At 40.7% G+C, this 15,077-nt stretch overlaps 1 protein-coding gene across 1 annotated transcript in view; it reads right to left on the bottom strand.

Moving 5' to 3' along the window:
* LGR5 (leucine rich repeat containing G protein-coupled receptor 5) overlaps positions 1–15,077 on the bottom strand; it is a 69,310-nt gene that overhangs the window by 22,707 nt on the left and 31,526 nt on the right. The window contains exons 3-5 of the mRNA XM_082241083.1: positions 14,292–14,363; positions 12,077–12,148; positions 1,217–1,432 (exon numbers count right to left, since the gene is read on the bottom strand). Of these exons, the coding sequence (XP_082097209.1) occupies positions 1,217–1,432; positions 12,077–12,148; positions 14,292–14,363 (360 nt within the window). The remainder of the gene's footprint in view (positions 1–1,216; positions 1,433–12,076; positions 12,149–14,291; positions 14,364–15,077) is intronic.

Here is a 15,077-nt window from a genome sequence, read left to right as displayed (position 1 = left end):
ATTTGGGTATATGACACAAAAAGAACAATATATTCATTTTTTTAAAAATTAACTATTAGCATAATCACAGCCCATGAATTTTGCATGTTGGCCATGCCCATTCTGTATTTTGGAGAGAGAAAGGGGGGTAACTTGTACTTTGCAGAGCCTCACGCCCCTCCCCTCCATTGCAGGAGGGGCCGAGGCAGTGGCGTAGCGTGGGGGGTGCAGGGGGGCCCAGCCGCACCGGGTGCAACATCTGGGGGTTAGGGTTAGGGGGTGCAAATCCACGGGTTAGGGGGCACAAATTACTTGCCTTGCCCCGGGTGCTGACAACCCACGCTACGCCACTGGGCAGAGGGTGTTTTGCCTCAGATGCCCAAATGCCTTGGGCTTGAATCTTTGAACAAGGAGAGCATCAGACTCATGCTTTCCCATCACCCCCTGGTGTGCTTGCTTTTCGCCCCAAGACTGCATCTTGAATTACCACATTTATATAGCAGCCTATGTACATGGAGTCCAACACATGTAGGCTGAGGCTAGATGTTTTGCTGTACTATAACGCTGTAGTATCAAGATTGCACATCTGGGCCTACACATGATGGACTGTCACAATTCCTTAGAGGCCTGCATGCAGTTATTGGGCGATGGGACAGGTACACCAGGGAAGACCAGACTCGGAAAGCTCAGTCCGGATGTTTTCACCAGATGCAGACTCAAATATCTACATAATAATTTGTATCATTCCATTTTGTGCTTCTATAGGTGATGGGAGAGATCTTTTTGTAACCCATATTAAATTGTTTTTAAAGTGATCCAGTCAGGTGACACAGACTGGATCCCAAGTGTCTATCTACTCTACTGAAACAGCAAGTGCAATCAAAGCTTATTCGCCAGCAATTTGTTTCAGTACTGCAAATGGCAATGAATTCAAATTTTGTATCTTTTTACATGGGCAAAAGAAGCCATATTATCCAGATGGGTGTATGTGTGTGTTAGTATTCATGAATAAAGGGAAGAATGAAGTATTTACAATCTCAACCTCTATTTCATTCAGCTAGCCACATTAACCAATTGTTAACCAATTTTTGAATCTATCAGTCATGTCACATTTTTGCTGCTCGCATCTACTGAAAGCACATTCTTTCTCTCTTATTCATATTATATTAAACCAACTACTTCAAGATGCAAATAACAAGGTTCAAATGTTACACTTTGAAATGCAATGAAAACTTACAGAACCACTAAACTGGAGAGGTTTCCAAAAGCGTAATCTGGAATGTGGTATATTTTGTTCAGAGCCAGTGTCATTGCCTGAAGTGCTGGCAAACTTCTGAAAGCTTGCACCGGAATTTCTGTCAGAGAGTTGTCATCTAACCACAGGTGTCTCAGTGAAACCAAGCCACTGAAGCAGTTGGGGGGCACGAGGCTAATATGGTTAGCATCAAGGCGTCTAAAAAAAAATGCAGAAACATTATTATTATTTTGCAGGACAAAATCTGCTAATAAATGAATCTAACAGGGAGCAAGTAGCAGGTTTCTGCTTTTGAGAATAATAATACAGTATCCCAGTTTTTCATTACTTTCTTTTATTTTCCCTTTTGTATGCTGCAAACAACTGTAAGCATTTTATCACACTTTGATTAAGGTCTGCTGTGGGCCAGATATGGAAGAGAATTACTTCATGGACCAGACTCAGCTTTGTGGGCCGTTTCTAGCTTGAAAGCACATGGATTAAGAATCATAAAACATTTTGTAAGCCATAAAGGGCTAGAGAAAAAGAAAAAGAAAAAAAAATGACTTGCCATTCTTAGCACTACTATAAATTGCCTCACTGAACTGATGTTTTAAATATAAAGGTGATGGCCCATTCTTCATGTGTAGTACTGGGCAGCTCTACCAGTTGTAATAGAAACTTAAATGTGTGACAGGATGTTTCTGGAGGGGTACTGAATCATCCTTCCTCATATGTTTTCCAAATCCAAGTTGCAATTAAAGGTCCATTTTCAGATAGCAAATTCTTTATTTTACCTTAACTCAATGTTCTTCCTGAGGTGAATCTAAAGGCACGAAAGAACTCCTAATTGCTGGCTCTGGTTGCTGCAGAGCCAGCAATAGGAGACCACCAGGGTACCCTGAGCAAGGAAACCACCACCCTGAGCAAGGAAACATTTTTGGCACCTTCCCTCCTCTCGCCTTCTGGTTTGCACATTCTCTTAAGTGCACTACATCATAGTTTTGTGCCCCATCAGCTTGCCGCCCTGTGTGGGGGAACCACCTGCACCCCCCGCTAAATCCAGGGCTGAGGCCACTTAACTAATATAATTGTAGAATCCTGAAGAAAAGCAACAGGGTTTATTCCACAATGCCACAGTGCAGGTGCCACCAGTTTCCTTCAACAAACAATGCAGGGTTATAGCAAAACCACAAAAATCCTCAATGCACACAGTCTATTTGTTACTGCATAAGGCAGTCAGCACAGCAGATGTAATTTCCCAGCACTATTTAGCAGCTAAGATAGATTCTTTGGTGGTTTTGAAACAAAGGTTCCAGCACTGTGGGATCAGCAGATCCTGTTACCTCACTTGCTCCTTGTTCCATTGCTTTTGTATCCAAACCTTTAACAGTTTTTCGCTTTCCTGCAGTTGCAGGAATGGAAAGAGAAGAAAGGGGACACAAATCCAGGGCTAATCTCTTTAAACCTGGCATAGGGAACCTGTGGCACTCTAGTTGTTGTTGGTCTATAGCCCCATCAACCATGCTATCTGGGCCTGATAAGAGTTGGGAGTCCAACAGCATCTGGAGGGTCAGAGGTAATATCCCTCTTTAAAAGAATACAGAACTTAAAAAAAAATCCATAGTCTATCCTGTATCCGCATCAATATTAATTTTACTGGATTTCATAGATGTATTGGATTAGATTGCTTGGAGAAAGAAAAAGGTGTTATAGCACAGCCCAAGGACCCCAAACCAAAATGCACCAGGAAGAATATTTGATGCAACATTACAGCTGGAAGTAACTGCTCCTTTTAAAAGTACCGTATGTAGTAGTTTTCTTTCATAGAGTCATGGAATTGTAGCCTTAGTAGGGACCCCACAGCGATCCCTGGGTGGGCTTGAACCACCAACCTTCCGATTAACAGCCAGACACACTGACCTATTGCACCATTGGGGGCTTTGTTCTTTAGATTAGCGTTCTCGGAAATGAACCACAAGAAATGGATAAGCCCAATAGGAATGCAATACCTTCAATGAATCAACTAAAAGAGTCACAGAACAGTGAGTTAGTTACCTTCTGAGCTTCATAGAATTGAAGCCTTCCTGGGCAAGGATGAAGGAACCCAGAGCTGATTATTTTTTTATCTGGTACTTGATTGCGTAGGAATTATTACTGAATTTTTGTGTGGTTTTGAGATTGGATTTAATTTGGGGATTATAATTGAAATATTGTTTCAGTACTTTTACATGTTGGCAACTTTGAGTTCCTCAGAAAGTAAAGGAATAATAAACAAACTAGACAGAGAAAGAGGGAAAAGCAGCACTGGGAAGTGGGGTATTTCTGGTAGCAGCTGCAAGTTTTGCTTCCATTTTTGATCAACAGCAGTTTAGTGTTACATTCCAACTTTACACTGTGGTTCAAGCCCATGGCCTGAAGTTGCCTTTTGTCAAACAAGGCTTAGTCGAGATTAACCACACATCATCTGCTTCAGAAAAAAATGGCAAGCTGCAGTTAATAAAATAATGAAAGCAAAAGCTTTTGGTCTTCTTCTTGCAGCCATACTGGTCGGAGGTACCGTATTTTTTGCACCATAACACTCACTTTTTTCCTCCTAGAAAGTAAGGGGAAATGTCTGTGCGTGTTATGGAGGAAATGCCTATGGGTGGCATGCCTACAGATTTTCCTCCTCTAAAAACTACGTGCGTGTTATGGCCGGGTGCGTGTTATAGAGCGAAAAATACGGTAGGTTGTTGATGCACAAGCCCAGGGCTCATTCTGAGTCATTCCCATCTCAACCATGGTTTACAGTGATGTCCAAACCAGCTCCCTTGTTTAGGAAATACAGTGGTACCTCGGGTTAAGTACTTAATTCGTTCCGGAGGTCTGTTCTTAACCTGAAACTGTTCTTAACCTGAAGCACCACTTTAGCTAATGAGGCCTCCTGCTGCTGCCGCGCCGTCGGAGCACGATTTCTGTTCTCATCCTGAAGCAAAGTTCTTAACTCGAGGTAATATTTCTGGGTTAGCGGAGTCTGTAACCTGAAGCGTATGTAACCTGAAGCGTATGTAACCTGAAGTGTATGTAACCCGAGGTACCACTGTACTTTGCAGGCTAAATAGGTTGTGTCCAGATAAATTATACAAAAAGAAAAGAAAAGAAAGATGAAGTAAAAATATGCTTAAATGTTTTCTTTTTTTCACTGAACAAAATGAAAATGCAAGCAGACCAAGTAATCTTGTACGAGGCAAAGCTAGCTCATTTGAAAGAAACTGGGCTTTATGGCAGGCCTGTTAATCTTTTTATTTAAAGCTGCTTCTTCGTTTTTGCTCATGTAAAATGTCAGGTCCTTTCTATCTACTTGTTCACAGTATTTCTACCTACTGCACGAGAACAAATAACAATTTCGGTGGCTTTATGCCAGGCTGGCAAATAACTGAGACAAGGTCAGTTGGAACAAATTTATAAAAGTTCAGTGTCAAAGCCCTTTTACAATTAAATTTTCAATATGAAAACTGACATGGCAGGCTGTAGGGACACAGCTTCCAAAACAGCTCACAAGGTCTGTCAACAAATGGGTAAAGCTGGAAATGTTTAGAAATACCCACTCTGCAAGGGCAACAAGAATATTTTGTGCTACGTTTCCAAGTGAGATATACTTTGAATGGAAATACAAAGTTTCTTTGCATTTAGTCAGAAAGGCATTTCTCGTCTGTGTGACGTTTCAGTCTAAGCCAAGGACTTTAGAGTTCACCAGCTTGACAGTTACACTGATTAAAGCTTCTTTTTAAAAACCTTTTCTTTAATTAATTCGCACGTGTGTGTTTTTCTCCAGCAGGGCTAACATCCTGCCTAGATCTTATAGCTCTTTCTTCTAGCACTGCTGCTTACATTAGTTGGGATTGTAGGACTTTAGGCATAAGCCTGCATGATATGCCTGAGCGGCGGGCATACTCTGTACCAAGGCGCCAATAAAATCAAGATTTCACCCTCTTAAACAGTAAATGATGGGCTGTCTGCATTTTACAGCAATTTACTTCAGGGCCAGCTCCAGCGTCATCTGCAGTGTCATCAAGTGTCATCTTGCTGAATGGAATGGTACTTGATGTGCACAGGAGTGATGGGTGAGTGATGGAGGCACCACCAAACACCTGACCTCCTGGCAGCGACATCTCTGCCACTTGCTAGGAGGAGGTGTGCTGGTCAGTGCTGTGTGAGTGCATCCATGTGCCTACAGAACATCCATCACAGCACCCCTTTCTCTCCTGGTAAGCATCAGAGCCTGCTGCTGGGAGGCCAGGCGTGTGATAACAGTCCCTCCTCACTGACTGCTCCTAAATGTGCACAGACCTGTGAACCATTTCCACTGAAATATTCAAAGTAATGACTTACAGAGCAATCCAAGCCCTTCTTACACCAGACTTGTTGGGGGTGGGTGGGTGTTGGATTGAGTGGCGGCACCTTTTGGCTAAGCTCTACCAGCCAAGCCAGGTTCCTGTTAGCCTTTGACAGGAAGTGGCCTAAGCGATGCTCCATGGGTGCTGACCTCTTCCATCTACATGCTGGAGTATCAGCACCAGCAGAGTCCATCGCAAATGGAACATTCTGAGGGAGGGGCAGAGGCATGGCTGAGCTATTCAGAGTTTCACTGGACCCTGAGCTGGTCAAGGAGGTCATAAAACACAATAGGGGTACAATTGAATTTGCAATTAGGTATAACAGGGACAATACAGATATAGCAACAGTTAAAATATATATAAATTAAAACCTACTAACATATAACCTTAAATTATCATTTAAGGCCTTAAGCATTATGATAGCACAGCTTGTTCCCTAAGTTTTATGGCAATCACACAGAATTTAGTTACTCTTAGCGTGATCTCAGGATCCTTGTCCTCTACAAGGGATTTTAGACATTGAAGTTCGGATTCATTTGGAGATTTTTGCATAGCAGGGGTAATAAATACTGAGCATCTATCCCCGTAGAAACGGCAGCATAACAAGGCATGAGAGCCGCAGGGGTAGACTTATTCCGCGTATGGTTTACCCTCGAATCTGCCCTGCAATAAGGCAGATGGCAGCATGTTGAATCTAGTGAGGGTAAATGCTTGAGCTGGACTCTCTGCCATTGGAGATGCCATTGGGCTAATCTTGATCCAACAGCTGTGCCTGCCTTAGAGCTGTTGCAGGGGCTGGGCCCAATTGCCCTCTCCCCACTTTCTCCTGTCATGAACAGTAGGGCTACAGATGTGGCAGCCTCTCTGCTGCCCCGAAGGGTCTTGGCAGCAGCAACTTTGTATTGTGCCCTAAATTGTTCTATTGGTGGTGGAGGTGTCGTTGGTAAGAGCACCAGTGGTCAGCACAGCAACTGGTTGTAAGCAACTATAAGCCATTTTACATTTACATTTCCCACAGTGAATAACAGAATCAGTAGAGTTGAAGGGACCTCCTGAGAAACAGCTAGTCCAACCCCCCTGCAATGCGGGACTATGCAGCTGTCCCATATGGGATCGAACCTGCAACCTTGGCATTATTGGCTCCCCACACTAACCAACTGTGTTATCCAGACTGTGCCTCAACATAGCACTGCAGGAATCACTTCTACCATAAAGTTTCAAGGTGATTTATATATTGGAACAGAAAACGTAATAAAAATAAAAGTAGGTAGGATCAAAAAGAATCTCTGACTAAAAGTGATCCTATATAAATTCAAGACAAACAAAACATCCAACGGCCACTGCAAACATTAGTATAAGCACTATTAAACAGGCACTAACAAAGCCATCAAACCTCACAAAATAAAAATTAACAGCTAAATGCCTGGGTGTGGAAGTACATTTTGACCTGGTACTGAAAATATATCAATGTTGACAACAGGCAGGTCTCCCTAGAGAGAGCATCCCACTGTTTTTTGGGAGGGTGGGCACTCTGCTTGCCCCTTGGAGTCATACATCTTTTTAAAAAAAGTTTAGTTCTGTGCATTAGCTTTTAACCTTTAAATGTTACAGGGTATATACCTAAGCTTATGGCAAGCATGCACTACACATCTATACAGAAGTAACTATACTAATTTCCCATTCAAATCCAGCAAAGTTAATTTTTAACATGCCACGCTAAGAAGCTACTGTAGCATGTACCACTACAGAAAATGCAACCCAGTTAAAGAGTTCACAAAGCAGTCTTAAAACCTACCGCCACAAATGTTCCTTTGTTATCTAATCTTTTCTTTTATTCCTAAGTACCATTTTTCTAGTTACAGATAATAAAACTTTTCATTAGTGATTGTGCTTCCTGTCATAATGTAAATAATGCATGCTGATCTATAAAACATGCAATGAAAACCTTAACGTTTTCATTCAGTTGTTTTAGTTGTGCTGATCAAAGTTTTGGCACTTTCAAAGCTAAATCCATTAGCTCATAAACTGTACCTTATTTATAATTTAAAATATATGGCTAACATGTGGAAAGTTTAAAAGCAGCTATTGTGCTCAAAAGTGGGCCAATTTAGGGATACTTTTTTATTATTTCCTACTATAGATAGCATATAAGGAAGAATATAACATGAAATTGATCATGAACTCACTTAAAATGTCCAAATCTTTCAAGGAGAATTCACGAAGCATAAGGAATGCAACCTAGTGTCGCTTTTAATAACAAATTGTGCGTGCTCTGGCCATATGCTCTGCAGCTTATGTAGAAAATATTATACTTTAAGAGTTATGACAATCAGTCTTTCTCATTTATTCTCATTATATCTAGGAATAAAATACTGATTCCTTATGCTACTATAGTGCACTTTCTGGGACACAGCCATGAAGTACATTCACCTCAGAGAAAATACAAATACAGGATCTGAGAAGCCATAAAGGGCATTGAAGGAGGAAGTAATGAATGAGAACTAAAGATGCTCAGAGGCTATTCTTAGCTTTCATCTAAGGCCTAGATGTCAGTTTGGGGCATTCCAAAGAGATGTATAGGCAGGATTTCCTCACGATCACCTTCATAGGTGGTTTTTAAAAAACCTTTCATATTATTTGTGAATTTTTAAAGAGATGCTATACAAAATCTGCACATGTGCATCTGACGCTAGAAAAAAATTCCACCATGAATCACATGGAAAATACTCCAGGAAATAGCCTTATTAGTCTGTTGCAGTTTGAGGATAAATCAAATGCTTTATGGCGTTGAACTTTCATGTGCAATAGTCTGCTCAGTGAAGTCGAATATAGTTTTGTTTAGGCATGCACTAAGAACCAGAAGAGTAGATAAAGCGGCAGAACTAAAAGCAGTGTTTTCCATGATACAGTGGGACCTTGGTTCTCGAACAGCTTGGCTCCCAAACAAATCAGCTCTTGAATGCTGCAAACCCGGAAGTAAGTGTTCCAGTTTGCGAACGTTTTTCGGAAGCTGAATGTCCGGCGCAGCTTCTGCTTGACTGCAGGAAGCTTCTGCAGCCCATCAGAAGCCACGCCTTGGTTTTTGAACCGTTTCAGGAGTTGAATGGACTCCCATAACAGATTAAGTTCGGGAACCAAGGTACGACTGTACACATAATTCTGGATGTCTCTCACATTCCTGATTGAATAACACTGTTGTTACCTGTGAGGAAGAGTTCCATGTGGACAGCTAAATACATAGGCATATGTTGCATCAGAATCCACAAATATTGAACTCATTTCAAAATCATTGTTGAGCTTGCAGGAAGAGTCCTTTTGTAAATTACCCCACAGTCCAAAGAGCATGAACACCAGTCTGCCTCCAAACACACAGGTGGAATCTAGACATATATAAAAAATGTTCTGAAAATGCTTCTTGAAAAATATATTGAATTTGCCATAGCTCACCATCACGATCTAGTGTCACATTTGTATAATGCACTTTACAACGCACTTAAAACATTTTATTTGCAGCTGTGTAGCTGAGTCCACAGACTGCTTAGAAGTTTCCCCAGAATTCTTCCTCTTGAGTAAATCAAACAATCCAGTTTCTGAGCCTTGGGATTTATTTTTTTACACAGTTTCCAGTCCATTTCGATTAATTCACAGGTTTAGTCTTTCTGGGGCTCTCATATTTCTTCTGGGTCTATCCCCTGGTTGTGGGTCAGAAACCCGCTTTTGCAGCTGCTTCCAGACACAATTTCAGGATCCCAGCTGTTTCCTCTCTGGCACATGGGGCATCAAACATCCCTAATGCACAGTGCTCCTTTTTAGCAGGATGCAACTTCAAGCAGCTCATGAAATAAGAGGCCAGCCCTATTTTATTAGCCCTTCTGTGCTAATAAAATTCTTGCTGCAGAGGTTGCATATAGGAAAAGCTTAGTATCTTGTCTGTTAATGTCTGTACCTACAATTCCCAGCAGAAAAGCTTCCGGTTTTTTAGTATATGTATATTTCAACATTTTCTTAATTTCATTATATATCATATCCCAGAAGCATTTCACTTTCTTACAATCCCACCACATATGATAAAAGGTACCTTCTTTTTCCTTACATTTCCAGCATTTATTATCTACCTTATAGAGCTTGGCTAGCTTCACCGGTGTAATATACCATCTATACAGGTCAACAGATTCTCATGGCTGGTACAAGCAAAGTCAGGATGGGCAATGAAGAGATGGGCTTGCAACCATAGGAAGCCAGTGTCACATTTGGGAACCCAGTGTTCCTAAATGTTGTGGGGCAGGCAGTCCCAGCATTTCAGCACTTGCAGAGGAAGATATATACAAATCAGAATAAGGATGCAGTTAGTAGAGGGCTTTCAAGTGAAGGAGGAACAGAGCTTGACAACTCGAACCACCTTGCCTCACGCAGAATCCAGAATCTCATTGCAGCACATGGCTGGAGCAGAGGCTACAGACTGAATTTGTATGCAAAATGAAATGTAATATTAAACATTAAAATGGTTTGTTTAAGATCTATGTTCATTATGGGGAAGGTCCATAGGGTAGACCATCTGCTTTGTATTCAGAAGTCCTCAGGTTCAGGTCCATGCCTGCCCAGGGAGGGCTGCAAGGGAATCCAGCATGAAGCCCTGGGGAGATGCTGCCAGACTGTGCAGACACTACTAAGTTAGATGGACCAATGGTCAGACGTGGTATAAGGTAGCTTCCCATGTTCCCGAGAGATATTTAAAAAATCAGTACCTTCATGCAAATTCTGTTTTATAGGCTTTATCCACCTGTCAAAGTGGCCCACTGGGGGCAGGGAACGCAGGATGAGACCCGCCAGCCAGGAAACGTTCCAGACCCCTGATCTAAATAAGCACAGCCCATTATTATCTAGGACATAAATGCCTGGTGGTTTAAAGGAATAGGCTACTTATCCTACTCATCCTAGTCCAAAATGCCCACCATCCTCTCAGACAATGGTAAAAGGATTTGTGGGGATGGGAAGAAAACCTATTTGCCCCATGGTGATCTAGTAAATTAATTCTGCATTTGGGAGTAGAATGTGTCTTTTCGGGGGGGGGGGGGCGGAATGGCTCTATTTGTGCTACATGGAAGAATAGGCATAGCTGTTCAATTGCAGGTAACCTGTAGACAAGCAATAAGATGGGCACATGAGCAAAATGGGACAAAGCCATCAGAATTCAAATAAAACACCTTCAAATGAACTAACTTCTAAACCGTGTCATACCTTAAAAGAAAGCTCCCATTTTGTAGAAGCTCCTAGTTGGCTTTTAAAGCTTTCAACTCCTTAAAAAAAAAAAAAGGTTTCCCGGTTTTGAATAGTTTCAAAAGAATCCTCATTGTAAATTGGAAACCAAGACGCAAATCACCTTATGGATAGAAAATTACTAGGTTGTATGAAACGAGAAACTAAATCTATGCACACCTTTATCAGACGGGCACAGACTCATTTGGAAGAAACAAAATAATCCTGGTTTTCTTTTGCTCAAAGAGGTCACATTTGCCAACGATCCTCTTTCAACTGATAGTACATGTACGGTACTTATCATTCCTATCTGCTGTCTGCTCCACAGCTGTTTAAAGTTCCTACTGACCACTCTCATTCTCTTTTTATTTTAATTTTGTCACCAAACACCCTTACACAGTCAACACAACCTCTCAGTTTTCTCTCCTTCTTTCTCCTTCGCCTCCTCTTTTCTATCTTCTAGAAAGGCATTTGCAACAAAGAACGAGAGATAGCGAGATAGTTTATTTAGAAACTCTGTTGAAAATTCAACTCTCTTTCAACACCACAAAGAACCCTTTGTTTATATGGCTTATCATATATATAAACACTTACTATTTAGGTTGTTGGAGGAAGCAACACTGATGCACAGAATTAAAAATCACTAAAATTGAAATGAAAGTTTCTTTTTGAAATGCATTTCTGCTGTAGTATTCACTGGGTCTCGTTTGTCAGATTTATTTCAGCAATCATGTGGACTGTAGGCTTACTCTCATTTAAAGTAAAATATTGGATCAGACAGAATTCTAAGTTGACACACAGGTGCAATACATTGCTCAACCCTTGTTCTGCAGCCTTTGAAACACAAGAGGAAGAGAGATTATGCCTTTGTGGCATAAAATACTAATTGCATATTTATTATTTTAATATATATTAAAAGGGACACTCTCATTGGAGGGCATTAGTACATCTGAATCTGTTCTATCTGAAAGAGAGACCAGAACGCTCAAGGAAGCAATTCCTTATTCAACTATTTTTTTGTTTAAGCAGTAAGAATAATACTTTGAAAAAAGTTGTGATCTTGTGCTTCATTTGTACACTATTATTTCTGCCATGTAGTGTCAACTTTGTACTTCAGATTATGCTATTTTTTATAATTAATGGGAGCAGAGGTTATACAATGACATACTTTGGCATAATTACCATTAAGAACCATGTAGTGTATTATAGGATATATGCATATACTTACAGAGACTGGAGAGAGTGCAGGTTCTGGAGTGCTTCAGCAGGAACTTGCTTTAGCAAATTATTCTGAAGCATTCTGCATTTGGAGAGAGAGAGAGAGAGAGAGAGAGAGAGAGAGAGAGAGTTAAACAATTTTAGCCTACAAACCAGAGGCCAGTGTTTAGTATCTTACACTGGTATAACCCCCCCAGAAGGAAAATGGTTAGTAGCATGGGTGTGAGATCTGGTCTCCAAAATAGAGTGTACCACCTGCTAGTTACCATTATTTAGAAACCAAGGTTTAGAGATAAAACCAAAACTTTGTAGAATTTGAGAGCCAGAGTAGCATAGAGGGGATAGCTGGAAGACTCTCTCTTAGCCTAAACTATCTCACAGGGTTGTTGTTAGGATAAAATGGGTAGGAGAGAGAAATACATGGAGGAAGGTAGGATATTAATGAGATAAATTAATAAAATGTAAGTGTGTGCCTCTTCTCGTCATTTAAAGAGCTGTCCATATTGTGGATGAGTGGTTCCAGTCCCACTTGGATGGTTGTTTTCAGAAGGTGATGCTTGAGGAGTGTTCTTCTGCCCTGTGGAGTCTTCAATGTGGGGTTCCTCATAGTTCAGCTTTATTCCCTATGCTACATGAAACACTGAGAGGGGGTCACCTGGAATTTTGGAGTAGATTGTCAACAATATGCTGATGACACTTGTCTTGTCTCTGCAATGGACTGGATGAGAGCCAACAAACTGAAGCTTAATCCGGATAAGACTAAGGCTCTTGATGGGGTTATCTTCCCTCTAAGGGAGCAGGTATGCAGCTTGGGGGTTACTTTTAGATCCTTTGCTGTCACTTGAGGCCTTGCTGGTGCAGAGTACCTCCCATCAGCTTTGGCTAGTGGCCCAGCAGCACCCCTACCTGGACAGGACTAGCCTAACTTTTGTTGTCTATGCTCTGATAATCTCTAGGTTAAATCGTTGCAACACATTATACATGGTGCTGCCCTTGAAGACAGTGCACAATTCAGTGGCCACTTTCATCACCAGAGCAAGATGGTTTGAGCATTTAATGCCAATCCTGGCTTGAACGCACTGGCTGCCAATTAGTTTCTGGACCCAATTCAAAGAGCTGGTCTTGACCTATAAAGCCTTAAATGGCTTAGAACCACAATACCTTAAGGACCACCTCTCCCCATATTAACTTACCTGAATCCTGTGATCATCATCTGAAGCCCTGTGCCATCTACATTACATATATTTAGGCACCAGGTGAAAACACTCCTCTTCTCCCAGGCCTCTGGCTAACTAAACAATATATGGCCTTTTGAACTGTGTTATGTGTGTAGTGTTATTGTTCTCATTTGTTACTATAGCATGTATTTTTGTGTTTTTATATTGTAAACTGCCCTGTGATCCTTGGATGAAGGGTGATATAGAAATCTAATAAATATTAAATATTTAACAAAAACATAACAACACAGAGAATAAAATGCATCTTAGAAAAAACAACCTAGAAAATTAAGAACACAAACTAGGACTACACATCTGCAGAGGCCTTGCTAAATAAGTATGTTTCAAGGAGGTGTAAGAATATAGTCAAAGGCAGTGCTGCTTAACTTCAGAAGGAAGATGATTCCACACAATGGGTGCAATCATGGATAAGGTACTCCACTTCTCAAAAGGAATGTTTTTCAGCAAAAAGCTGAAACCTGCTTGCTTTCATAAAGACCTGCTTGGAATGTACTTCACAGTTTAACAAAGTTTGTTAACAGTTAGGTTTATCCTTAACTGACTACATCTACCAAGAAATAACATAAGATATGGGCGTAATGTTTCTTAAATACTATGATGTTTGAAGTAATTAATCTGCTCATTTTGTCCATCTTCCCACCCATATAAATAGAAATAAAAGTGACCTCCTTTTTTCCATCCTCATTATAAATGTCTCTGAACTTTGAGAGCTAAAACCTGCCCTTCTGTAGGAAGTTAAAGAAACAATTACAAAATTAGATCTTTATTTGATATTATACAGAGACATTAACTTTATGAGTGAACTCATTTTGGGACATCACCCATCTTTCAAAGTTTCAAGGTTTAATACAATGAAGCAAATGCCTTATTTTTCTAAAAGCATTAATCATCTTTTCCTGGTCATACTCTGATCAAAATGAACAATTCACTTAAAGTGTTGCTTTTATATTAGGCCCACAAACCACACAGAAATGTTGGTTTACTTACAGTACTTTAAGGCTGAAAAGCCCAGAAAATGCTCCTTTGGGGATGTGTGTCAAGCCATTTCCTGCCAGACGTCTGCAGGGTTAGAACGAAAAAAGATAAATAGATTTTATTTTATGTGGAATTAATTTGGATGTTAAAATACACAGGACAGTTATATTGGAAGCAGCAGGGCTAGAAGGAGTTGTTTAAGATCCCAGTTTTGTCATCATTAACATTCCGTGTGAAACATTTTGTAACTATACAGTCCATTTACTGTCAGCTGTGCAAATGCATTTGCTTCAATAAACCTGGCTTACTGTGCACGCCTAATTGTCCAACCTGTTCTGCTTCAGTAGCAAACAATGCAAAATTGCAGAATGCGGATTGGCTACTATTTTCATAACTTTACATTTGCCCCAGTAGACATGAATTTTCCCCAGCAGACATAGAAAACACGCAGATAAATTGCCAAGCTTCATTAGCTACAAGAGAGCACATGGTTACAAAAATGGTGCACGTTCCTTCACAGTGTTGTGCTTTAAAAAGCCGACTGGTCGTGAATGGATAGAAATTACATGTGGAAATGAGCTGATGATTACTTGCCTTTCTGCGTTACACATGTCCTTCTTAAAATAATGTTAACTGCTGATGTCAACCTGAGCAGAGTATCAGAGGAATTTGATAAATGCACTGTCAACTTTCATTTCAAATACATCACTGACAGTAAGTAGCGGGTTAGCAAGGAAGAGGCACTTCTCACCTGCTCTCTTAAAGGAGAAGCACGGGCTGTTTCAAACAGTAGTTTTG

Source organism: Podarcis vaucheri (assembly GCF_965113315.1).
Source record: "Podarcis vaucheri genome assembly, chromosome: 10".
Taxonomy (NCBI): Eukaryota; Metazoa; Chordata; class Lepidosauria; order Squamata; family Lacertidae; genus Podarcis; species Podarcis vaucheri.
Note: the sequence above shows the minus strand (reverse complement) of the source record. Positions and strands in the feature narration are given on the sequence as shown.